This window comes from Chaetomium globosum, genomic scaffold (assembly GCF_000143365.1).
Source record: "Chaetomium globosum CBS 148.51 scaffold_4 genomic scaffold, whole genome shotgun sequence".
NCBI classification, from domain to species: domain Eukaryota; kingdom Fungi; phylum Ascomycota; class Sordariomycetes; order Sordariales; family Chaetomiaceae; genus Chaetomium; species Chaetomium globosum.
The window spans coordinates 1,441,189-1,463,575 of record NT_165979.1 but is presented as its reverse complement, the minus strand read 5'-3'; the positions used below and the strand labels follow the sequence as shown (position 1 = coordinate 1,463,575).

At 55.4% G+C, this 22,387-nt stretch overlaps 10 protein-coding genes across 10 annotated transcripts in view; 5 read left to right on the top strand and 5 right to left on the bottom strand.

Moving 5' to 3' along the window:
* Positions 1-126: 126 nt before the first annotated feature.
* On the bottom strand, positions 127-1,119 carry CHGG_04176 (uncharacterized protein; the record flags this gene model as incomplete). The annotated part of the gene is made up of 2 exons (XM_001223389.1): positions 127-787; positions 845-1,119. The coding sequence occupies 2 exons, from the start codon at positions 1,117-1,119 to the stop codon at positions 127-129; spliced, it is 936 nt and encodes a 311-aa protein (XP_001223390.1).
* A 2,017-nt stretch (positions 1,120-3,136) lies between these two features.
* CHGG_04175 (uncharacterized protein) lies at positions 3,137-4,026 on the top strand (the record flags this gene model as incomplete). The annotated part of the gene is made up of 2 exons (XM_001223388.1): positions 3,137-3,172; positions 3,514-4,026. The coding sequence occupies 2 exons, from the start codon at positions 3,137-3,139 to the stop codon at positions 4,024-4,026; spliced, it is 549 nt and encodes a 182-aa protein (XP_001223389.1).
* A 1,888-nt stretch (positions 4,027-5,914) lies between these two features.
* Positions 5,915-6,258, bottom strand: CHGG_04174 (uncharacterized protein; the record flags this gene model as incomplete). The annotated part of the gene is made up of 2 exons (XM_001223387.1): positions 5,915-6,035; positions 6,164-6,258. The coding sequence occupies 2 exons, from the start codon at positions 6,256-6,258 to the stop codon at positions 5,915-5,917; spliced, it is 216 nt and encodes a 71-aa protein (XP_001223388.1).
* Positions 6,259-8,087: 1,829 nt separating this feature from the next.
* On the bottom strand, positions 8,088-8,411 carry CHGG_04173 (uncharacterized protein; the record flags this gene model as incomplete). The annotated part of the gene is made up of 2 exons (XM_001223386.1): positions 8,088-8,258; positions 8,364-8,411. The coding sequence occupies 2 exons, from the start codon at positions 8,409-8,411 to the stop codon at positions 8,088-8,090; spliced, it is 219 nt and encodes a 72-aa protein (XP_001223387.1).
* Positions 8,412-8,943: 532 nt separating this feature from the next.
* CHGG_04172 (uncharacterized protein) lies at positions 8,944-9,947 on the top strand (the record flags this gene model as incomplete). The annotated part of the gene is made up of 3 exons (XM_001223385.1): positions 8,944-9,155; positions 9,268-9,698; positions 9,829-9,947. The coding sequence occupies 3 exons, from the start codon at positions 8,944-8,946 to the stop codon at positions 9,945-9,947; spliced, it is 762 nt and encodes a 253-aa protein (XP_001223386.1).
* Positions 9,948-10,243: 296 nt separating this feature from the next.
* On the bottom strand, positions 10,244-11,203 carry CHGG_04171 (uncharacterized protein; the record flags this gene model as incomplete). Its single annotated transcript, XM_001223384.1, has 1 exon — positions 10,244-11,203. One exon carries the CDS (start codon positions 11,201-11,203, stop codon positions 10,244-10,246), a length of 960 nt encoding a protein of 319 aa, XP_001223385.1.
* Positions 11,204-11,653: 450 nt separating this feature from the next.
* On the top strand, positions 11,654-14,634 carry CHGG_04170 (uncharacterized protein; the record flags this gene model as incomplete). Its single annotated transcript, XM_001223383.1, has 2 exons — positions 11,654-13,157; positions 13,334-14,634. The coding sequence occupies 2 exons, from the start codon at positions 11,654-11,656 to the stop codon at positions 14,632-14,634; spliced, it is 2,805 nt and encodes a 934-aa protein (XP_001223384.1).
* A 976-nt stretch (positions 14,635-15,610) lies between these two features.
* On the top strand, positions 15,611-18,971 carry CHGG_04169 (uncharacterized protein; the record flags this gene model as incomplete). The annotated part of the gene is made up of 6 exons (XM_001223382.1): positions 15,611-15,786; positions 16,186-16,542; positions 16,639-17,498; positions 17,555-17,648; positions 17,718-17,944; positions 18,016-18,971. 6 exons carry the CDS (start codon positions 15,611-15,613, stop codon positions 18,969-18,971), a joined length of 2,670 nt encoding a protein of 889 aa, XP_001223383.1.
* An 845-nt stretch (positions 18,972-19,816) lies between these two features.
* CHGG_04168 (uncharacterized protein) lies at positions 19,817-20,360 on the bottom strand (the record flags this gene model as incomplete). The annotated part of the gene is made up of 2 exons (XM_001223381.1): positions 19,817-20,114; positions 20,242-20,360. The coding sequence occupies 2 exons, from the start codon at positions 20,358-20,360 to the stop codon at positions 19,817-19,819; spliced, it is 417 nt and encodes a 138-aa protein (XP_001223382.1).
* A 1,539-nt stretch (positions 20,361-21,899) lies between these two features.
* CHGG_04167 (uncharacterized protein) overlaps positions 21,900-22,387 on the top strand; it is a gene marked incomplete at both ends in the record, with an annotated part of 1,369 nt that continues 881 nt past the window's right edge. The window contains 2 exons of the mRNA XM_001223380.1: positions 21,900-22,025; positions 22,107-22,184. Coding sequence (XP_001223381.1) covers positions 21,900-22,025; positions 22,107-22,184 — 204 coding nt within the window. The remainder of the gene's footprint in view (positions 22,026-22,106; positions 22,185-22,387) is intronic.

Sequence of the window (22,387 nt, the reverse complement as noted above, 5' to 3'; positions counted from 1 at the left end):
CCCCGCGAAAAGCCACCAGCAAGAGAAACAGACAGACTACACACAACACCACAAAAAAAATACTCACGCAGCGCCACCATGCCCATCACACAGCTTCTCATCAACCCCCTTCCGCACCTTATAATTTCACCACCCCCACCCCACCCCAAAAGCCGGCACGATCCTACATATCCTTGCCGCCGTGCTCACCGCCCCAATTCTTGCTTCAACGACAGCCCACCTCTCCCGCCACCCGCCCACCCCGGGCCGATTATAAATATCCAGCCCCCACAGATGCACCGGCGTGCTCGCGAGCTGCACCACAGCCGGCGCCGCGGACTGCGCCATCGTCTGGCCCGACACGTAGCGCTGCACCTCGTCGCCCACCCGGCGCGACAGCGCGGGCCCCAGCAGCGGCGGCACGTTGAACGACGCGAAGATGGTCAGGCAGTCGCGCGCCGCGAAGAGCATGTAGCTGGGAAGGGTCACGGGTCGCGGGGCGATGCCGGGGGGCCCGAAGAGCCGCACGAAGACTTGGTCTTTGTAGATGCACAGGCCGATGTTGGCGGCGGAGGAGGCGGCGAATTTGGCGGTGCCCGACGTGACGTGGTTGGCGGGGAGGGAGTGCCTGGTGGAGGTGGCGGTGTCGAGCGTGTTGGCGGTGAGGTAGGTGCCGCCGTAGAGGGTGAAGATGAGGGCGAAGGGCTTGGAGAGGATGATGCGGTGAGGGGTGCGGAGCAGGGTTTGGAAAGAGGCTTTGAGGGAGTCGACGAGCGGGCGGCGGCCGGAGGCGTTTTCCATTATGGAGCTGGGGAGGGGCGGTTAGATGGATGTGATGGGTGTAAGTGGGCTTGCTCTTGCTTACCGGTCGATGATGGATATTATTGGGGCCACGAGCGCGGCGGCTGAGGCGGCGCCGAGAAAGTCGGCACCGAGCCGAAGGCCCAGGTTTTTGGTGTTCCATTTTGTGGTTGTGTCACTGCCCGCCTTGGCCTCCGTACCGATCACTGGTGACGGAAGAGCCCGGGGTGCTGCCGCTGATGCTGCTGCTGCCGCCAAGTGTGACGGCTTGACTGCATCGAATTGGAGCCGGGGAGGAGCTCTGGGCGCTTCTAAGCCACCCACTCCGCTATCTTTCATCTTGTTGACTTTTGAACGCTTCAACCGTCAGTGGTTTGTAGGGCGGGGACCGGGACGGTGCCGTAGTTATAGCTGCCGGGTATGAGCGGCGGTCGTGGAAGATGGCTCCGCCGATACAACGGTGCCAAGCCCGGCGACGAGAAACCGAGAATGGAGAAAGTCGAACAGAGCGGCTAGTTGAGGAAGGGATGGCTCGGGGCAAGGAGGGGTTGGTTATTGAACATGAATTCGCGTTTCCATTATGCTTCCCACTATTGGGTAAAGGTAATGAGGGATAGCTCCTGCGGGTTGTTAGCCGCTGATAAATCAAGCTCCAACATCAGCTCAGAAAGACAGCACCTCACTCAACTTTGCGCGACTTCGCGTGTTGAAGCGCGCGGATAAGTGCAGCCCGAGAGCTATTGCCGAAATCGGAGCCCCACTGCCCACGTTCCGCTCGATCCCCTTGCTGTGTGAAGTGTGGGGGTTGGGGGAAGGTGGAAAGTTACCCCAAATAATCCACTCAGCACCTGGAAGTCACCCACGTGATTATCCCAACGCGTTTGTGTACACAGTATGTTAACGCCCGACCGCGGATCGAGCTGCAAAGCTATTTGCGTTGTTTATTCATAAATACTCTATTTATCGACATAGTCAGCCGTGTTTATGAGAAGTTACCAGGTGGGGGCCCTCTTATCCTTGACGACTTTGAGGCGGCACGGCGCCTGTGTGTGTTACCCTAACCCTAGTCTAACATGCATCCCTTGAGCCTTTGCCGACCTCCATCTAAAGCTCTTTTAAGACATATATTAGTTCTCCTGAATTTGGTTAACTACCTATGTACCAAAGGGGATTGTCTAGTAACATCTAAACTTACCTATCTTGTATCATCAGTTAGAAATGTATTTCAAACTAAAGACTACTGCTACCCTGCTTATCAGAACTCTTCAACTCTCATCTGGCTCCATCCGGCCTTTCACAGGTGTAGGCCACGTTCAAGTTGGTCTTACTTACGGCTGACCTGGTTGTATATAACGGCTCCATATTTCTGATGCAGCAACTGGGACTTTATGTTTCCCTAGTTAATATACAATAACCAATACTCGTCAAATGTGGTTCATTATGTGCAACCTCTGGTGGTAAGTTAGAAATGGTCTGTCTCATCGCCCGGAGTAAGAAACATCCAAGTTCTCCTAACCTCGTACCCGCTCAGTACTTTACTTGCCATCGTCTGCCAAACTCAATGGACCGACTACCTAGGTACTTAGAGTAGGTTTCACATCTCGCCAACCCCCAGTTCCACCAATCCAGGGGCATTACAATCATCCTTTTCAGTACGAAACAGCCTTCGCGACACCTCGTTGAGGGAAGCACTGAAACAGCACAAGGAAAGGTCACATACTTGTGATTGCTTTGGCCGCATGCTCTTATCCCGTGTGTCTTTGAATACACAACATGCAACTTCATGAGTCCTACCTAGCCTAAGCAACCAAATCATGGTTGTAAATGCGGATGTGTCAAATTAATAATAGCCCCAAGGTGCATGAAACATGTATCCATGTTTGGGTCGTTTGGTGGTTACACGGTTGAAGTAAGAGGCCTAGTTTTCGTGAGCGTTCCCATCACCGCATCCTAACATTACAATCCGAGTGCTTTCCTGTAGCTCTCTCGTAGTGTTTATCCCAACACCTTACAACACTCCTTTTTGACTGCCAACACATAGTCGTCCAAAGAAGACGTAACATCCATGGTCTGATTTCCACGGCTAATATAACTCCGTTTCTCTGTTGCTCTGCTCTAGGGCACAGACCGGCCCTCCTGGCTGGTTCACGGTTTCTCGCCTCCCGGCCTCCGAAACCTGAACTTCGTCTCTTCCTTTTCCCTCTTCGCCTCCTTGTTCCCGTCGCCGACTTTTCCCACCTTAAAACACCATCCAACACACTCAAACCACTCGCTTCTTTTTTAACAATCACCAAGACCCAAAGTCTCCTTCAGTCTAAATACAATCAAACCAATAGCATACATCGAGCGAGGCATCATGAACGGCCGCAACAGCCAGCCGGCGCGCGAAGAGGTAAGGAAGCGCTGGTATCTTCAAACCTTCCAAGTTGGTAAGTTGGAGAAGCTCGCTTCTCCCAAACGGATAACCAGATACCAGCAAGCCCACCCCTACTCGCCTTGGCCTTCCGGGAAGGCTCAACGCCATGGCAAATCCACCACTCCGACCTATCTCCTCTCTCCCCTCCGCCCCAACACAAACCAAGCACACCTAATCGCCCAAACAGCTAACAAACCCCCTACCAACAGAAACACCCCCCCCACCGCCCCAACCAACCCCCCATCACTCCACCCAGTAACCTACTCCAGTGTCGTCTCCCTGCCCTCTAACGCTGCACCCACTTTAACCGCCACCAGGCAAGTGGAGGGCACCCGAGCGCAGCGCCTGATGGCCGACATCGCCCAGAGAGGTCGTCGACATGGAGCAGGCCCTCGCCAACGTCATGCCGAGCCCCAGCCGCGACGTGCTCCGTCAGGCGGCCACCCGCATCGGCTTTGCCTTGCGCCTGCTCGGGCGGTGTCTTGGATCGTCTCTTCTTCCCCCGCCAGGGTGGGGCTGCTGCGGGAGTTGGGGGTGGTAGTGGGGTTGTTGCTGGACCTGTTTCGGGCACTTGTTCTGCTGCTGCTGTGGCTGGCGCTAGTGCTCTCGGCTTGGGAGCCCGTGGCGGTTTTGTCTCTGGTGTTGCTGGTGATGGTGATGCTTACGCTGGTTCTGGTGGTCGTGGTCCTGTTTCGTCTGGTGTGGTTGGGTTGGGATCTAGTGGCTGGGATGCCGGCTCGGTTGATGGTGACTCGATCGGCGATGACTCAACCGCCGTCGCTTCGTCCGAGCATGGGTTTGCTAACAGACGTTGGGATGGACGTTGTTGATAGGGACGTTAAGATGGATCTTGGTAGTGAGCTTTACATACCTAGACATTGACAGGGGCGTTACGATGGAGCTTAACATTGAACTGGGGAGAACACCCCAGGTCCTCTGACCAGAGGGAGAGTGGGTCATGATTTTGCAATTTTGAGTTCCGCGCGTCAGGGCGCCGTTGTATTTAGTCGGAAGTCGGGACCCTCCTCAATTCTAGAGGTTGATACGGAACGTAACATAGACCACGAGATGGAATTCTGCAGGAAGCGTCAAAGGGATGTTGAACTTCAGCTGACGGTTTCTGTGTCTTTCCGCTTGCCGGTTTAAGACCTCTAGTATCATAGCAATAAGGCGGTATGAAAAGGCAAAGCACATGCTTGACTGAACCGAACGCAGATAACATGGTATGGACAATGAAACTCTAAGGTCACTGGTTGGTCATGGCCAAGTGATCAAGTTTCAAAGTTGTAGAAATTGATGAATTATGCCGTCTCATGTAAATGTGAAAAGACCGTTGTATCAAAAGTCAATGTTGTCAGCCAGCTGTGTAATTATGAGTTGTAAAACAGGAAAGGAACCGGGACCTTCAGTCAATAGACTATGACTTGGTCGCAATTTCAACCTCTGGTGTAGGCTCCAAGAGACCTCTTTAGGTAGTAGGTAGGTAGGTATACAGTCCTCCGGTTACAGCTTACGTACGGCGGATCAAGGCAGCCGAGAAAATACTTCGATAGCGCACCGAATTGGCAGAGGATTTGGCCGGCCACCGTAAGTCTTTTCCACATGTCGTAATTATTGTATTTTACTGAGTTAGGCACCGTTGCTCTTGGGGATCCCTTTCCAGATACCACGGTTTCAACCGACCAACATTATTGCCGTCCCCTGAGCTTAATCGTCCGATATATGGCTCGGTTGTCTCCTAGCCGTCGTGTACCAATCCAGTCTATATGCCATAGGCAAGATCGTGGTGCTATGTTCATGCTTAGGTTAGTAGTGCTCAACAGGGGTCGATGTGCAAGCGAAGGGACCTTACCTGTATATCAGCCTCCTCGGAGGCATTGCGACATCGATGGTTGCATGATGCTCGATGCGAATATAGGATCGGTGTCATCACCTGAGACGAAGATAAGAAGGATGAATAAAAGAAAGATGATGAAAAGAAGAGAGTCGTTCGGCGATATATTCGCCAACTGGCGCCCTCGAATCGAACATGGATCCCCCGCCCCGGAGAAGAAAGCTTTGTGTGTTGAGAGGACAGTTAACCGGAACTTGATGCGCGAAAAATCGCCAGCCAGCGATCAAGACGTCACCACGTAGGGTGAGAGATGGGCCGCCACCGATGCAAGATGCCCCGCCGAAAAAGCGGAAGATGGGCCACCCCCGATCCAAGATGCCACCACGTAGAGCGGAAGATGTGCCCGTGTTGTCGAAGAGTGGAGGCGTTCGTTGACGTGTTGTGGTACGATCCAAGCAGCGAAAGTCGGTATCGTCAATCCCGGGGGTGGACGTGTCAATGACAAAAAGTGCACATCGATGGAGGCACTAACTAGAACTCGTCGAGCAAATACCTGGATTGCACATCCTCGTATGTGATAAACGATCTTTCGGGCCTAGCTTTGTGCACAGAGACGCGACTGAGTGACAGGGGGTAGGTAGGCGTGGGGGTTGGGACAGAGCAGAGGCAGGCTCACATGCTGGTGTGATGCCGCTTTTCAGAGATTGACTAGGGTTCCATTGAGCGGGTTAGTGGCGATCTGTGGATAGATATCGTACTAGCCAGCACTGTGATACTTAGTTTGGCGCGGCATTCCGGCGGAGACGAGAGGTTGATAGAGCGGAAGATGAGCCCCCGGCTGGACCGCCGTGCCGGTACCGGGGTTGTCGAAGAGGCTCAAGAGCTCAAGATTTCCCTTTCATCCGCTGGAAAACCGACGAAGGTGTCGCCGGCAGGACGCGCTTCAACAGCTTGAAGACGGTGGGAGTGAGCAGCTTAGCTGTCCGAGTGGCCATCGCGACTAGGCTGCAAAATAAAGGTCTTAGTTAGTTGGGGCTACGATAGAATCAACAGGAAAGAGATCGTGGGGCAGGGGAATGGTATAGAGCATCAAGGACTAGGCTGAGGGAGCGGCACAACAAAATCACACTTACACTGCCTTCAAGTCAAGTCCCACGGACAGTTTGATGCGGCCACTCCGCCACCAGCCAGTCTTTTGCGCCGTTGAAGGCGCGGTCCGCAAAGGCATCGATCCCGCCCGACCGAGCAAGAGGGGAACAGAAAAAATAGAGTCTAACATTATATAATAAGTATAGACGAACGCTGGGATGGGGGCGGGGGGGCTGGTTTCGTCTGAATACGGGGAAGAGGAAAAAGTGGAGGAAAGGGAGCGAAGTCAAGAAATCATTATACACCATGAACAAGACGCTCGCCTTCCCTAAAACGAAACGGATCAAGGTGGGCATCCGGAAGGAACTCGTTAAGGTTGATGTGGTTCTCGCTGTTGTACCATGAGCAAACAATCAGTGGTAAGTGTGTGCTTCTTTGAAAAGGCAGGCATTGCCGCCGGATACAATAACTGCAAGGCAGAGTTGACCCCAGGAGCGTTAGAGGTTGCGGAGCTTGCCTGCCTCAGTTACAGGTAAGGTACCTAGGTATTTCCTGGGCTGCCTTGACTGAAGTACGCAACCAGCTTTTCTCTCTGCCGACGGATCCAGTACCAAATCAAGATCCAAATAGAGGGATGTTCGCAGTTAGCCCAAACCCCAAGTGCATGGCCTACCCCTCTTCCGTAAGTGTCCCCAACTACGATGCGATCTGCTCCCAACCCTTGTAAACCTCGCTCGCGACGCGATGTAAATCTCGGGGCCCATAGGAGCTGCAGCGCCGGCGAGTGAAAGGACAGAGCAGCCGTCATCTGAAATTCCCTATCCGTTATTCTAATGCCAAGTTCCGTGTCAAGTTCATTGTAAAGTTCATTGTCAAGCTTATTGTCAAGCGCTTTGGCTATATCATCAAGCGCTTTGGCTATAGCGTCAAGCTCCTTGGAGGCCGAAGCTTCGGCTTCGAATTCGTTATATTCATCCCAGTCCCCAAAATACTGTTCTAGGAAGGCTTCCATGTCCATTCGGTGGGGCGAAGCGCGGCGGTTCGGAGAGCAGACCAATTCGAGTGGCGACTTCGGTACATCGCCTAGGTTTTGACCGGTACGTGGCAATAAAAGTTGGGCAAACCTGCATCGAAGACAACGCGGTTGATATGGGTTGCAAGGGCATGTTTGGATGAGCTTTTGAGCTCGGATGGAAACGTCGCTGTCCCAAGGTTCGTGTTCAAGCTCAAACGTATCCCAGTGCAGTGCGTCCATGTTCGAGTGCAGATTGGTGCAATATGATTGCTTTGCGGGAGAGCTAAGCCCCTAGGATTTGTGGCGATGGTCGGAGGGAAAGTTGAGAAAGGTGCGGACACGAAGGCTGAAGAGAGATGGAAAAGAAGGTTGATTAGGAGGTGGGTTCAACGTGATGGGTGGGTTTGACTATAAGCCCCGACATGGAGCTGCCTAATCACCTTCTCGGCCTGTTAGTCTCTTACCTCGTGACGTATATCACAGAAAGGACAATTCTCAAGGGCTGATGAGGAGTGCTGGTGGAATGCCTTGAGTGATCAGACGAATTGCGCTTTTCGTATTGTGATGTAGTGACATCATATGTCGCGTGAACTGCGCGTCATCTGTGCACGCTGGAAACCGAACCATCCCGGAGAACCTTGTCTATCAGGAAGGTAACTATTTTGTTCACTTTTACCTCACCAGCATGGAGATGCAGCGTCCGCTCAGCAAGTCCCCGCACACAGGGTATCTGCGGCGTTTGTGCAGCGCATATCTCTGAATCTGTTGTGCATTTGTCTCGAAGAGGTTGTGGTCCAAGCAATCGTGCTCCTATTGAACTCCCGCTTTACACTGTACACGGACCAGAAGGCCCTCCCCACGCCTCGACCGATCACCCATCACATCCAGGTTAATGCTTTGCAGGAGTCGACTTCTTCTCATCCGCCTCCGCCTGGTCCATGAATTTCCTACTATCATGTCAGAGAAATAACCATATGGACGGCCGGGGGTATATGGGCGCACTTGATGAAGTCGGCCTCGTCGGAGCTGGAAGCGTTGATCGGGGGAGTCGCGGGCTTGGCCTTGCTGCCACCCATAGCGGCGTATGATCCCACGAACAATGTACCCAGGACACCCATCGCCAGCTGCAACACCCGTAACGTCAGCCTTTGCACCTCAATGGATCCCGGAGGAGACGGGTCGGAGCTTCTCGGGGGAGCGGAAAGGGCGCTTCAATTGGGGAAACTGACGTAGTGCGAGCCGACATTGGCGCCGAAGAGCTTGTAGGTTTGGACCATTTTGGCGTCAGGTCGGAGAACGAGCTTGGTGATGTGGTGGTGGGAGTCCTGTCGGGAGTAATACGGAGGATGCGATGTATGGCGAGCAAAACGTGAAAAGGTCGCAGGTCGTCAACCTCCGTTCCTGAGCACCCGAAATTTTGCCAGAATGCCGGGACGGGTGGGCACGGACCAGGCTGGGCTTCGGCGCCGGGCTCCACACCAAGACATCCCGGCCGATTGCAGGCAGTGGGGAACAAAGAGCCAGACTACGTCACGAACGTCTCGCGGTGAATCTCGAAATCGATCAGCTCCAGTCGAGGACATCTTCCGACAAGGCTCTCGCCTGAAGATTGTCAAATTATCTGTAGAGTTAGGCCAGTGGTTTTTCCTTCGTCACAAAAATCTTGACGCAGGGCTACAGATTCCTTCCGATTGTTCCCGATCGACGCGCAGACCCGACCCTTGGTGGGGTGTTATCGTGACTGGCCTTCGCAAAGCAGCAAAGCACAAACACCGACGCACCTTTTTTTTATCATCACAAAATTGCAAAATGTGGCCTTGGAGTAGCAGCGCGGACAAGCCTGTGGGCTCATCCACTTCCCAGAATGAGCCCGAGAGCGCGACAAAGGACGTGAAGAAGGCCGCCGCCGAGTTTGACCCTAGCAAGCTTCCCGACAAGCAGAAGCTGAACCCCAAGCTCCAGAAGATCATGGACAAGGAAGACCACGAAGACAACTTCTTCGACGAGCTCGTCGACGGCTAGTACGTCTCTTCACCCCTCCCCGTTTCCTTCACCCCTCCCCGTTTCCACACCCCCACACGCCGCCCGCAACCAACCATCCCCCTAACCGACCCCTATGACAAACCGCAACAGCGCCCCGCCCTCGACCGACTCCAACGTGCGCTACGCCGCCTACGCGGCCCGCTTCCGAACCATCCTCCTCTCGGCGCACCGCTACGTGGCCTACACCTCCGACATTGGCGAGTCGTTCCGGCCCGTCGCGCACCCGTGGCTCGTGCGCGGCGCCTACGGCGTCTCGTGGGCCTACATCCTCGGCGACGTCAGCTACGAGGGCTACAAGGCCTTCCTGCACAACCAGCGCGCCCTCAACCCGCGCCTCGAGCTCACCGCGCGCCAGCAAAAGATCCTGGGGCTCGAGGAGGCGACTCCGCCGCCCACTGCTGCTGCTGTTAAGGAGACGGCGGCGCCTGCGTTGGGCGCGGGCGCGGGCGCGGTCGCGCCGCTGGACGATTACCGCACCGTGATGCTGCAGCGAGGCATCTTCCAGAGCCTGGCGAGTATGGGTCTGCCGGCGTTTACCATCCACAGTGTGGTGCGGTACAGCGGGCGGGCGATGAAGGATGTGAAGAATGTGCGGGTGCGCACGTGGGCGCCCATTGGGCTCGGGCTGGCCGTCGTGCCGTTCCTGCCGAGTATTTTCGATAAACCGGTCGAGAACGCGGTCGAGTGGGCGTTCCATAAGGGGTTTGAGGCGTATGGTGGTCACCAGGCTGTGGGGGATGCGCTGCTTATTGGGAGGGAGAGGCAGTTGAGCGAGCGGCCTAAGGAGAAGAAGGAGTGAGGTGCGGTGGTTGGGGACGGTATTGGGTTGGTTATTTTCTCTCAGCTCTACGATGGTCAACGGCTCGGGGGCGTTACGGTTTTCGGTGTTATGGTGTACAATTTTTCGATGAATCTACGCTGTATTATCAAAAAACATATTGGTGTCCTCGGTTACATCCCCACATGACATGACCGCCGCCTGGCCCGGTATCTGTCCCTGAACGCCGTTACCAACCCAAATGCTATGCTAAACCATGCGAAGATGGAACGCCCTTCCTTGCCCTAATCAGGTTTCAATCAAATCCGGTGGTGGCCCAACGCCCCTTAGCAAGACAACCGTGTTGCCACTTTGTAACACCTTCCCAAGCTTCTCGCTAAAATCCAACATCCGCCCCCCTTCGACGTGGAACACCCGCAACTTGTCTTCCTCCGAATTAGATTGGTTGTTGATATTCTGAACCTGCAAGCTCCGCGCCGCAGCATCCAGCATCTTGCCCACAACCCAGTCCTGCGAGTAAAAGAACTCGCCCTTGGGGAGCTTCGCCTTGGCCGTAGCCGCCTCGGCCTCCACATACAGATACACGCGCTTCTCGGGCGCAATCTTCGCGTCGCCCTTGGCTGTTTTCTTCAGGTTATTGACCGCAATCATCTGCGCGACCTTGGGTTTCGCGCTCGGTGACGAGAACGTGACCTTGGCCTGCTCCTTCTTGGCCTGGCCCCAGAGGCGGAACCGCTCGAGGGCGCTCTTAGCCCCGTCCGCGACGGCGGCCGCCTGCGCTGCGCTCGCCGCCCGTGCCCCGATCGGTGTCTTGCTGCTGCATGCGTGGTCTTCGCGTAGCCGGTGCTTGAGGCAGTAGTCGCGGTTGCAGTTGCCGCAGTGCACTCCCGGCACCAGCGCCGTTCCGATCGTCGTCTTGCAGCCGTCGTCGGCGCAAGGTTTTTGGGAGACGAGGTCGCGCATGCGTCGGCCTTCGCCTGCTGAGTGTTTGGCGAGCTCAGCCTCGCGCTTGCGTGCTGCCCATGCGCCTGGGTTGGTGCATGCGTGGCCGTCTTCGGTGCGGTGGTCGAGGCAAAAGGTCTTGTTGCAGGACTGGCATTGGAACGGGAGGAAATCGAGTTGGTTGCAGTAGCTGTATTGGCAGTGTGAGCCGATCAGGGCCGCGTCGGTCCCGCGGCTGTCGACGGCGGCGGAGGACATTTTGACGTAGGAGGTCTCGTCTGCGTTGGGGGGGTCGGAGGAGCCCATGGTTGCGGGAGGTGGTCGGTCGCCGCTCCAATTAAAGAGTGATGAAGAGCGGCTAGGTGGCAGCGGATTGCGCAATCGAACTGTTGTCGCCACAAATTGTCTCTGTGTGTAATGGGTGAGGCGCTGACCAAGCGAGTCGAGGTGGACGACGAGATCTGGCTGCCTGCGACTCTGGGGCTGCGGTCACTGGAACGATCTCGAAGGCACCCGACAGCTTGGCGGGGATCGGCGGGGCAAGGGGCGCATGGCGCCGATCATCCACCTAGCGGCTTGGCGGCTTGGGCACGAGGCAAGCTGGGTTAGGGTCTGATAGTTCAACGCGCCCGTGAACCGGAGCTTTGGTTTGGTGATCCTGGCAATCGACTGATCGCCTTCGCCATCACGGCATCTGCCGCCGACCTTCCACGTCGTTCAACATGCCTCGCCACTGCGTAACAGTTCGAAGCCGAAATGCCTCCTCATGTGCCGCGCAAACGACTACGAAATAGTACCCCTCCCCTTGAAAATGAGATTAAAATAAAGCAGAAGAGCGGGCAAAAGAATATCGCCGTGCCACCGCGCAAGTCGACGCTCTTCGATGACCTCGATGCGGGCTCAACCCCGCAGTCATCGACACGGAATGCGTCATCGAATTTGGAAATAGAGGATAGTGATGACGACGAAAGCTCTTTGACGTCACTATCCGATGCCGACTTCGAGGATGCCCCATCCGCCAAGCGACGGAAAACCCAGGCGGCGGTTGACGAGGTGGACGATGACGACGAAGACGACGAAGACGATGAGGATATCCAATTCGAAGATGTCGAGACTCCGCAAGCGGCGTTTACGAATGTTCCGATCCCTACCGGCGATCTCGAATTAACATTGATCAGGGACACCAGGATATCCTTGGCGAATGCATTGGGGAAGAAGGGTCCGTCAAAGTTGGAGCGGAAGATACGGTTTGCCACGCATTGTGCGCATGTTCAGTTTTTGATGTGGCATAACGCTCTCCGAAACTCCTGGCTATGCGATCCGACAGTTCAAGGCATTCTGTTGTCTCATCTCCCGCCGAGGTTATGGGCCGAGGTGGACCGTTGGAGGAACAACAGCGGGTTGGAGGTGCGGGAAGAGGCGCCTCAAAGTGGCAAGCCGCACAAGAACCCAAAGGGCAAAGGGAAGGGCCCAGCGCGAAAGGGCCGGGACTGGTCCGCGGCATCGGAACGTCTTGAAAAAGGCGCTGTGGACATGAGCCATGGCGATCCTTTGTTCAGACTGATGAAGTATCTCGCCGCTTGGTGGAAACAGCGGTTTCGCATCACCGCTCCTGGGTTACGAAAGTGGGGGTACATGTCCTTGGAGAGGCTTGACCGTCTGACGAAGGCTTTTCAGAGCGATGAACATGACCAGGAGAGATTCGGGGAACGGGTCCGGGATATTGATGAGTTCCGGCTGTGCGCGCAGGAATGCACCGGCAGCCGGGACGTCGGAGCCCAACTCTTCACCGGGTTACTCAGGGCGCTGGGCTTGGAAGCTCGCTTGGTTGCCAACATCCAGCCGTTGGGTTTCGGGTGGAACAAACTGGAAGAAGCGGATCCTGAGAAGGAAGGCTTCAGCTACGGTCATACTCCCAAAAAGGAACCTGCTCAACGAAAGTTAGATACTACGCGGGCCGATGCGACGAAGACCGTGAGGAGTACCGCCCAGAGTCGTGGTTCAAAGCGACAAACTAAAGCGCAGCTAGAAGATCCGTCCGATTCTGAGCTGGCGGTTGACGACAGTGACGACGACTTGGCCATTCATATTCCGCAAGCACCACAGAAGAGGGGAAAGATTTACGATGCCGACCTGGAGTTTCCTCATTACTGGACCGAGGTGTTGTCACCGGTGACGAACAAATATCTCGTCATCGACCCGATCGTCAAGGCTGTAATTGCCACAAATCGAGAACTCGTCGAGTCGCTTGAGCCTCGTGGTGGCAAAGCCGACAAGGCCCAAGCAGGTCATGGCTTACGCTGTCGGGCACTCGCAAGATGGCACGGCCCAAGGATGTGACGGTGCGCTACCTCAAGCGGCAAATGCTACCGGGCCGAACCAAGGGAATGCGCATTTCTATTGAGAAAGTACCGGTCTACAATCGCCATGGCAAAGTCAAGCGGTACGACCAGTTCGACTGGTTTAGATCCGTCATGAACGGCTACGCCCGAGGCGATCGGAAGCACCCAATTACCGAAGTCGACGATGACGAGGACGCCGCGGACTTGAAACCCGCAAAACCCGAGAAGAAAGAAGTTAAAGAAGGCGAAGAAACCCTCCAATACTATAAACAATCCAAGGACTTTGTTCTTGCACGACACCTCAAGCGCGAAGAAGCCTTGCTCCCGGGCGCCCAGCCAGTCAAGACCTTTAAAAACAAGGGCAAGGCCGCCGAAGAAGAGCCCGTGTACGCACGGGCGGACGTTGTCCAGGTAAAGAGCGCCGAAACCTGGCACAAGCAGGGCCGGGCGCCGAAATCGGGCGAGCAGCCCCTCAAGCGTGTCCCTTACCGGGCGGCAACGACCAACCGCCGCCGCGAGATTGCCGAGGCCGAGGCCGCCACCGGCGAGAAGGTGCTCCAGGGCCTGTACGGCTTCGACCAAACCGACTGGATCATTCCGCCGCCCATCGAGAACGGCGTCATCCCCAAGAACGAGTATGGCAACATCGACCTGTTTGCCGAGCACATGTGCCCCGAGGGTGCCTTGCACGTGCCCTTCCGCGGCGCGATGCGCGTGGCCAAAAAGATGGGGATCGACTTTGCTGAGGCGGTGGTGGACTTTGAGTTTGGCCACCGCATGGCTGTACCGGTTATTCAGGGGGTAGTTATCGCAGAGGAGCATCATGACCAGTTGATGGAGCTATTGGCCAAGGATGAGGAGGAGAAGAAGAGAAAAGAGGACGAAAAGAGGCGGAAGGTCGCGCTGGGGATGTGGAGGAGGTTCGTTATGGGACTGCGAATCGTGGATAGGATCAGACAGGACTATGGACAGGTGGGAGAGGACGTGGATGTTTTTGGACGAGGGAACAGTGGGCAGGTTCAGAGAGATCGGGAGGAGATGGATGCCACTCCTGGGTCGGGAGAAGACGAGGACATGGCGGGGGGTTTTTTACCAGAGGGGTACGAAGAGGAGGAGGAGCGGGCGGCTAACCTGACCTCGGGGTTCTTTCCTGTCGTCGACGAGGAGGAAGACGGGGAGGACGACATGGGAGTGCTCGAGGTTGACCATGGGGAGGCCGCGCATAAGCCGGTAGCTGGGCCAGCCAAGCCAGTCCCACGCACGAAGCCGAAGCCCGAGACGGCTGCTAAAGCTAAAACATACGCGCCTGGTCGCAAAAGTCGCCGGCCCAATGTTCTGAGGAGAGAGGAGGAAGAGGGGGGAGAGGGTGATGAGGAAGCTGACTCGGGTCTATGAGGGACTGAGGTTGTTGGGGTAGATTACTCCCTCCATTTGGAGAGCAGAAAAATGAAGTGCGTTATAGAACCATGTACCTCAGTAAAAGGAGCAAGAGGCATGACTGCTGGTCGCCGACAACAAAGGCTCAGGGTTGTGTCCTGTTCTATTGTATCCGTCGGTTGAGGGTAATCGGTTTGTTCCCATGGCAGGGGGTGGCGATGATGTCCTCTTCCTTGTATAGGGGCAAGTGCACAGATCTGATGACGACGCAGCGGCGTTTGTATGTTACTGTGATTGTTACTGAGCTCGTTGAGCTGAGTGGGATGAGTGAAACCACGGCGTTGAACAGCTGACAGCTGAGGTTTCTGTAATTACAACTGCTTGTACGACAATTCCCCATTCAGGCCTTTCATCCCTGATGGGAGGTCCGTGCACTATTGGAATTGGAGAGAGGACAAGCGCAAGAGCTCCTTCCTCCCAACATCAAAGGCCGTGGCCACTCAGCCAGCGGCTCGGTTGTCGTCAATCAAGTCCGTCTCCAACAAGCAAAATCGAATCGGCACGTGTCATGACTCGAGCCTGGTGCCAAAAGGCCCAAGGCAGCGATTTGGGCGACCCGTCTGTTCATAGGTTTTGCTCAGTAACTCTTCATCAGGCCTCGGTCTTCCGGGCTGGCTTTCGCTTTTGAGCTGTTGCTAAGTCAACCTCACTTGGTCCTGTCCCTGTTCAAATAATTGAAGATTCACACTTTGTTACGGCCGTGGCGCTTCCCCTTCTCCTTCCCCACTTCCAACTAGCTCGCATCCAGCATCCAGCATTTGCAGCAATCTCGAGTTGTATTAAATGTTTCGGTCGGCGCCCTTGATCATCGCCCAGCAGCACCACCCAACCCACGACTGACTCGCGACTCACCAACGCACGACTTATTAACTCGTCATCCCGCCCGTTCCCATCCTCTCTGCCACCCTTTCTTCTCATTCGAGCCGTTCTTACAATGGCACCCCGAGATGTGATCGTAATCAGTTCTGACTCGCCGTCTCCTCCCCCACACTCTCCTCCACCTTTGGCCGCCCAACCAAACTTAATCGACTACCTCGAGGCAGATCTTGACGCCGCCCTAAACGGTGACCTAAACCATAACCTGGACGGCAGCAATCTTCAGGGTCTACCGTAAGTGTTTCCGTTCATCCCTCAACCATACATCCTTATACGCTGTCACAAATCGGGTGTTTTTGGGTGCACCGGCATGGGTACACCGTCATCGTGAACCTTCCGGGGATCTCAGTCGCTTCCCTCGGTCAGAAGCCGTCATCAAGTTTCACGTCCTTGCTACAGGCGCTTGTTCTTCAGTTTTTGAAGTTATCTGGACGGTTTGGGTTACCTCTGGAGTTCCACGGGGGTTCCGTCGGCACGTTCTCGATTGTTTTGCTCAGGAACGCCTGTTCTCTCACGCCACATTCCTACCACGGAGATCCTTACTGCTCGAGTCTCGGAGAACAATACCAACTTGCCGGCCATCCACCCCTATGACAAAGTTTATGCGACTCCACATGCTAACTTTTCGAGAAGGGAACCATCACTGCAAATGCCTGCCGTCCTTCGGTCAAGCTTAGGGCCAGCAGCCCAAAATGAGGGGATGTCAAAATGCGAGGAGGACGTTTTGAGCTGTTTCCCAGATATTTGCCCAGGCTACCTCAAGACCCAAATGCAGCAACATCATTGGAACTCCCAAAGCATTGTCACTCGCCTCCTGGACGACCTTGAAAAGGGCGAGCCGTATCCAAAGCGGGTTTCACTGAAACAAAAGCGTCCAGAAAGGGTCGAGGAGAAGGAGAAGGAGGAGGTCAAGCGCCGGAAATTTAACCATGAGGATCCACGGCTCGTTGATAAAGAACCTACATACCAAAAGCTTTACATCAAGAAGGCGTAAGTCACTTGGCATAGGCCTTGTCATCCTAGACCCTCGGGTTGCCAGGATCTCCCGACCCTCCTATCCTCTCGCATAGCCTAACCCGTGGGCAGGAAAGCACTCCTCAAAGTTGCTTTTCACCAGCGGTATGCCGAAGACATCGAAAGCGCTCTGAAAGCGAACAACTACCAGCTTTATGCGACATACCTTCTTCTTGACAAGGCTTCTTGGAGTGCAGAGGGAAACGCCATGAAACATAAAAGAATCAGCTCCAAGCGCCCTCACGCAGAGGAGGATTTGCGGCGCGGCGTGGTTCATCAAGCAGAAATTGATGCTCTAGCGGCATTCGATGCAGCCCGTGCCTTTTGTACGGAGGAGGCCGAGGCGCGCGAATCCAAGGAAGCCGAGCAGAGGCAGAAGGTTCAAGAGGAGGAAGAGAACTTCCGGCGCGCCAAGGCCGAAGGGTCAGTTGCTGAATGCGGTTGTTGCTACGAGGAGCTGGCTCTCAACAGCATGGTTCACTGTGCCGGAGACACAACACATTGGTTCTGTCGCTCATGCGCCAAGCAAATGGCCGAGCATTTGGTCGGGCTTTCCAAATACCGCCTTGGCTGCATGTCGGTAGACGGCTGCGACGCGACTTTTTCTAGGGACCAGAAAGAGCTCTTCTTGGATGACAAGCTGACCAACGCCCTGGAGCAGATTGAGCAGGAGGAGGTTCTTCGATTGGCTGGAATCGAGAATCTAGAAAGTTGTCCATTCTGTCCGTATGCGGCCGAGTATCCTCCAGTCGAGGAAAACAAGGAGTTTCGGTGCGAGAATCCGGAGTGCAACTTGGTCAGTTGCCGCTTGTGCCGACAGGAGACCCATATACCCAAGACTTGCGAGGAAATTGCGAAGGAGCGCGGGCATTCGGCTCGGCGTACAATCGAGGAGGCAATGTCTGCTGCCTTGATTCGCAAGTGCAACAAATGTAGGTCCCTACTTTCCCTCCTTTCTAATCGATGCTGACTGAATACCGATGGATAGGCGGCACTCCCTTCATCAAGGAACATGGCTGCAACAAAATGACGTGCACCCGGGGCGGATGTGGCAACGTGCAGTGCTACGTCTGCTCCAAAAGGTGTGATTACGATCACTTCGACGACATAGGCAGAGGGGGCAAGAAAGGCAACTGTCCCTTGTATGACAGCGTCGAGGTCCGCCACCAAAACGAAGTCCATGCTGCTGAGGCGCGGGCCCGACAGCAAGTCGTCGAGCAGAATCCCGATGTAGGGGAAGAATTACTGGATATTAACTTCTCGGAGAAAGTCAAGGAGGACGATGTGCGACGCGGGGGGGCCCGCCCGACACCACAGCGGGCTCATCAGCGTCAAAATTTGGGCGTGGTGGTACCGGGGCGGCTCCCAGTTGTTTTCGGTGTGTAAAAATCTCTCGCCGTCACCGGCCTTGCTCTGGACTAGCACAGTTTAGCTTACTGGCCTTGGTAGCGAACCGAGTACTTCCCCCAGCAGCATACATCGACGCGCGCCCCAGGATCAGACAACTTGCTGAGTTTGAGCAACAGCTGCAAAAGTTGAAAGCACAAGCGGACGCGCGCGGGAGAATACTGATACAGACACCTCCGGCGGCACCAGCGCAGCCACCACACGCTCGACAGGAGCCAGTAGGCCGGGTCGACCACCCTCAGGTCTTCCAGTACCCGCCCTATAATATGATAGACTTCACCCCCTTGGCGCAGACTCCTGGTGTACCCACCCCACGATCTGCTCCGCCGGCTACTGCTGCTCCGGCCGCTCCTGCTGCCCCGGCGGTTTCCGTTGCTCCGGCCGCTCGTGTTGACTCTGCTGGGCTTGCTGCCCCCGTCACCCCCACAGCCCGAGTTGCTTCTGCTGCCCCAGGTTTTCCGGGTCAGCCTTACGTGAACGGCGGCCTCGGGTCTTTGCGCCATAATGCTTTAGTTGCAGGGGCAAGGGATGCCGGAGTCGGGCAAACCGTTATCCAGCCTGGAGGTACTGTTAGGAAGTGTAACCTGTCCGCTGACCCCCGCAACAACCTCTCCGCTAACTATCTTAACCACGACCCGTTTGCTGACCCTTATAATAAACCGCTGATTAACGCTGACGCCAAGAACCCGTTCGGCATCTATCTCGGATCTCCCTGGCGCCCAGATGCGGCCATACAGGCTCGGGGTCAGGCTCCTCAACCTGGCCACCGGCCCAATCCACAACAAGGAGCCGGCGCCAACCACGGGACAGGGGCTCGGGGGTCACAGTTTCGGGAAGGAGTTGCGGCCGAGAACGCGAACCTTGCCGCCCCGAATATTGAGGGCTTCCCAGGCCTGAACATGCGGGGTTTTCCAACTCCAATTGAACGGGACTCTGTGGTGCCAGAAATCCAAGACCCGCCGCTCCTCATTATTCCACGTGGAAAAAGGCGGCAATAATGCACTAGGGCTTTGGGGGAGGTTTGTTACCGTCGCGATCGGTCACCAGATTGTCTGTACGGTGGAGCCTTGGTGACGGTAACATTCTCAGCATGGATAGGAGCAGGGAATTATACGCGGGAGTTTGGGGGGGTATTTCTACATCGATTTCTCGCTAACAAGCATAGGAACTGGACGGCAGAAAAGAGTAAGGCCAGTCTTCGGATGAAGCACTCCACTTGCGAGAAGGCCGCCATCTTTACGGCCTTACACTAGCTGGCGAAGGAAAGAGCACTCAACTTGGGCGGACGTTTGGGTTGCTGGGCAGTGGGAAAAGCACAACACGGCGTTTGTTTTTGGTCTGGGGCGGGTGCTCTGGTTTAACAGGACATAAGGAGGCGTGCATCTTCAGGACATTCTTTCCCAGTGGTATCCCTCTAAATTAGTCTGCTTTCTTTGGCCGGGGGGGTGGGGGGGGATGGCGCGGGGCGGGCTGGGGTACTTTACAGCGTTTGCATTTATATAATATACATTGGGGCCTGCTTAGGTAGGGAGGTGGGTTGGGAGGCGGCAGCATGACTTTTACAAACCGACACAGTCTCATCATTCAGACACTACCAAGCAAGTATATGCCCGGTTCATCATTCTCTTCTGTTGATTCTAGTGCTTGTGTGTGGTAACTCGATCGATGGCCCGGACCAGCAGAAATCCGACCTTTCCCCCCCCCCCCCCATTCCATACGCATTCCACCCACCTACCCGCCCACCCGCCTTTCTCACTCACTACCCAACCATCTCTCAAACCGAACCTCCCATGAAAACCACAAACAAGATACTAGGTACCCCGGCCGTCCGTCAACAAAACCCTCAACGGCTCCGCCCAAACTTCTCATGCCACTTCCCCCTCGCCTTCGCCGCCGGCGCCGCCGCGGCCTCGTCCTCGGGCACGAGCTCTGTCGTGTCGTGCACGGTGGCGATCGTGCTCAGGCCCCCTACTACTACTGCTGCTGTTGGCGATGATGACGTGCCGTCGTCGCCTGTGGTGGTGGTGGCGGTGGGTGCGAGCAGGATGAGGGCGTTGGAGGTGTTCTTTTGGCGGAGCGAGTAGGTCTTGGACTTCGTCCTAAGGAGGGCGGCTGTGGGTGAGGGGTGGAGGGCGTTCCTGCTGCGGTGGGGGTTAGTGTGAGTGCGAGTGTGAGTGTGAGTGTGAGGTGCTGCTGCCATGCCCCGGGGGTTGCTTGACTGGGAGGAGGGGGTGGGGGTGGGGTGATGGCTTGGGATGGTGGACGTACGTGGGTGGGTCGGGGCTTTCGAGCAGTTCCAACAGCTCGGGCGGCAGCTCCAGGAGCTTGTACCCCGTTCCGTCGGGCGCGTGGGAGAGTGGGATGCCGGGGCTGGTTTGTATTGACATGGTTTTAATGGCTGGGTTTTTCCTCCTCCTATTTTTCTTTCACTTTTAGGGGAGATTGAGCTGAACTTGGGAAATCGGGGGATTTCCCCGACAGGAGAATTCTTGGTGAAACTGGGATGGCAAGGAGGCGGGTCGTCGGAGCTGTACCTTGGAATGAGTGATTCAATATTCGTACCGGGGTAAAAATACGTGCATGGTTCATGCCAGTTCGATCATGGGTAAGAACGCCAGGCGTAAGGTAATGTTTCTGTATTTTATACACGTATCGATATACAAGATACAGTCGAACATCTTGAACAGATCCACAAAACCCACCTCCACACCATGCAATATCAGCTGAGAAACAATCAGCAGACCTTATTATGAAGGGGTCTAGGTGGTGCATAGGGCTCAACGGTCACCCCGAGGGGAGCAATTACCGCCTCGCGAAAAAGGACATCAACAAGCACGTTGTCTCATGGGTGTTGGAACACATCGGTTGGCCCATGTGACGGGAGGCCAAACCTCTCGGAATAAACTGGTTTTGCAGGAGCTTTTACAACAGACGTCTCTGTCATACATTGTCACCGGAAGACGCTATGGCGAACACTCATCGCTGCTCCAAGGGCAGAGTTGGGATTTTCCCGCTCAGAGTAATAATACTCATGAAGTCAGCGCCGCCACAACCGGACGATATCTAGGAAACCTTAGTCATTCCCCAACACTACCCAGTCGACGTCAGCGCACTAATCTCGAGGCTCTGTACGGAGGTAGAGATTGGGAATGGCGTCATCAGTCAGGTGTCGCCCCTGCATTACTTGATGAAGACCTTCATCAACGCACATGCAATACCCCGGAACGCCACCCACCGGAGGAGTAGTGGCCTGACAAACGAATGCGTCTGTGTCGTCGTAACGAAGGACCTACCTTGTCGAATGCGTAGGCCGTCTACTGAAGCACGGGGCATGGTGGAGCCAGCCCAGCCTGCCCTCAGGCGAGACACCGCTGGATATTCTGGCAACAGTTCTGGGCGGCGAGGCTATAACGACATACACCCTGAGGGTTATACCGACCTGGGCAGCCAGCTCAAACTTGAAACAGGCCACGGAGGTATATCACACGGGATTGGAGGGCTGTTGACGTGGCCGGAAGGGAGCTCGGAGAATGGTTCAATCCGGTTGAGTTTCCTCGGCTCGGGGTCGAGGCGACGTGGTGTCAGGAATTGGTGGATCTTATTGAAACGGATAGTGAGATGGGGGACAAATAAACAAAAAAGAGGGCGAGGAAAAAAAGATTGGGTTGAGAAAGGAACCCTTAGTACAAAGGGAATTTGAACAGCAATGTGCTCGCCCTCAGCAGGATACTAGCCAGTGATCTAGTTATACAATTCATAAGACGGTGAAACAGAAGGCTGCCCTTGATGACAAGGCGTAGGTGGCATCTCACAACCACTGCTCAAACCTTGCGGTATATTTACCCATCGATCCGCCGCTAAGCTCGCGGTTGGGCAGCTAAGATGCAGCATATCAAGAAAGCAGCTACCTAAATCACACAATCACCATGGGTGACGCTATCAACGAGCCAGTTATCGAGGGCACTGCTAGTAAAGCATCCTCCAGGGTGATCTGCGAGGAATTCCTCAAAGTGCTGAGTCGCAAAGAGGTCGAACAGCCCATGATCTGGCACGTCACCTCCTCCCGAGATTCCCCCTCCCCCCAGCGAGTGAAGAAACACCACAGCTGACACACAGACCTACCCACCAACCAGCCAAAACCTCTGCCTCTGCGCCCAATTCTGGCGCTACCAACACTACCTGCTCCCCCGCTGGGACTGGGGCATCACCAAGTTCGTGTGCCTCGACCTCGGCAGCTTCCGCAACACCCAACCCAACGGCGGACCCTTCCCCTCCCCCTCCCCCTCCCATCCTCCCACCCTTACCGCTCCCACCCTCCCCCCACCCCCCCATCCCCAACACCCCCCGCAAAAGAAGAACGAGGAGCAAGAACCCCCATCTAACCCCAGCTACGCAACCGCCATCCGCGACCCGG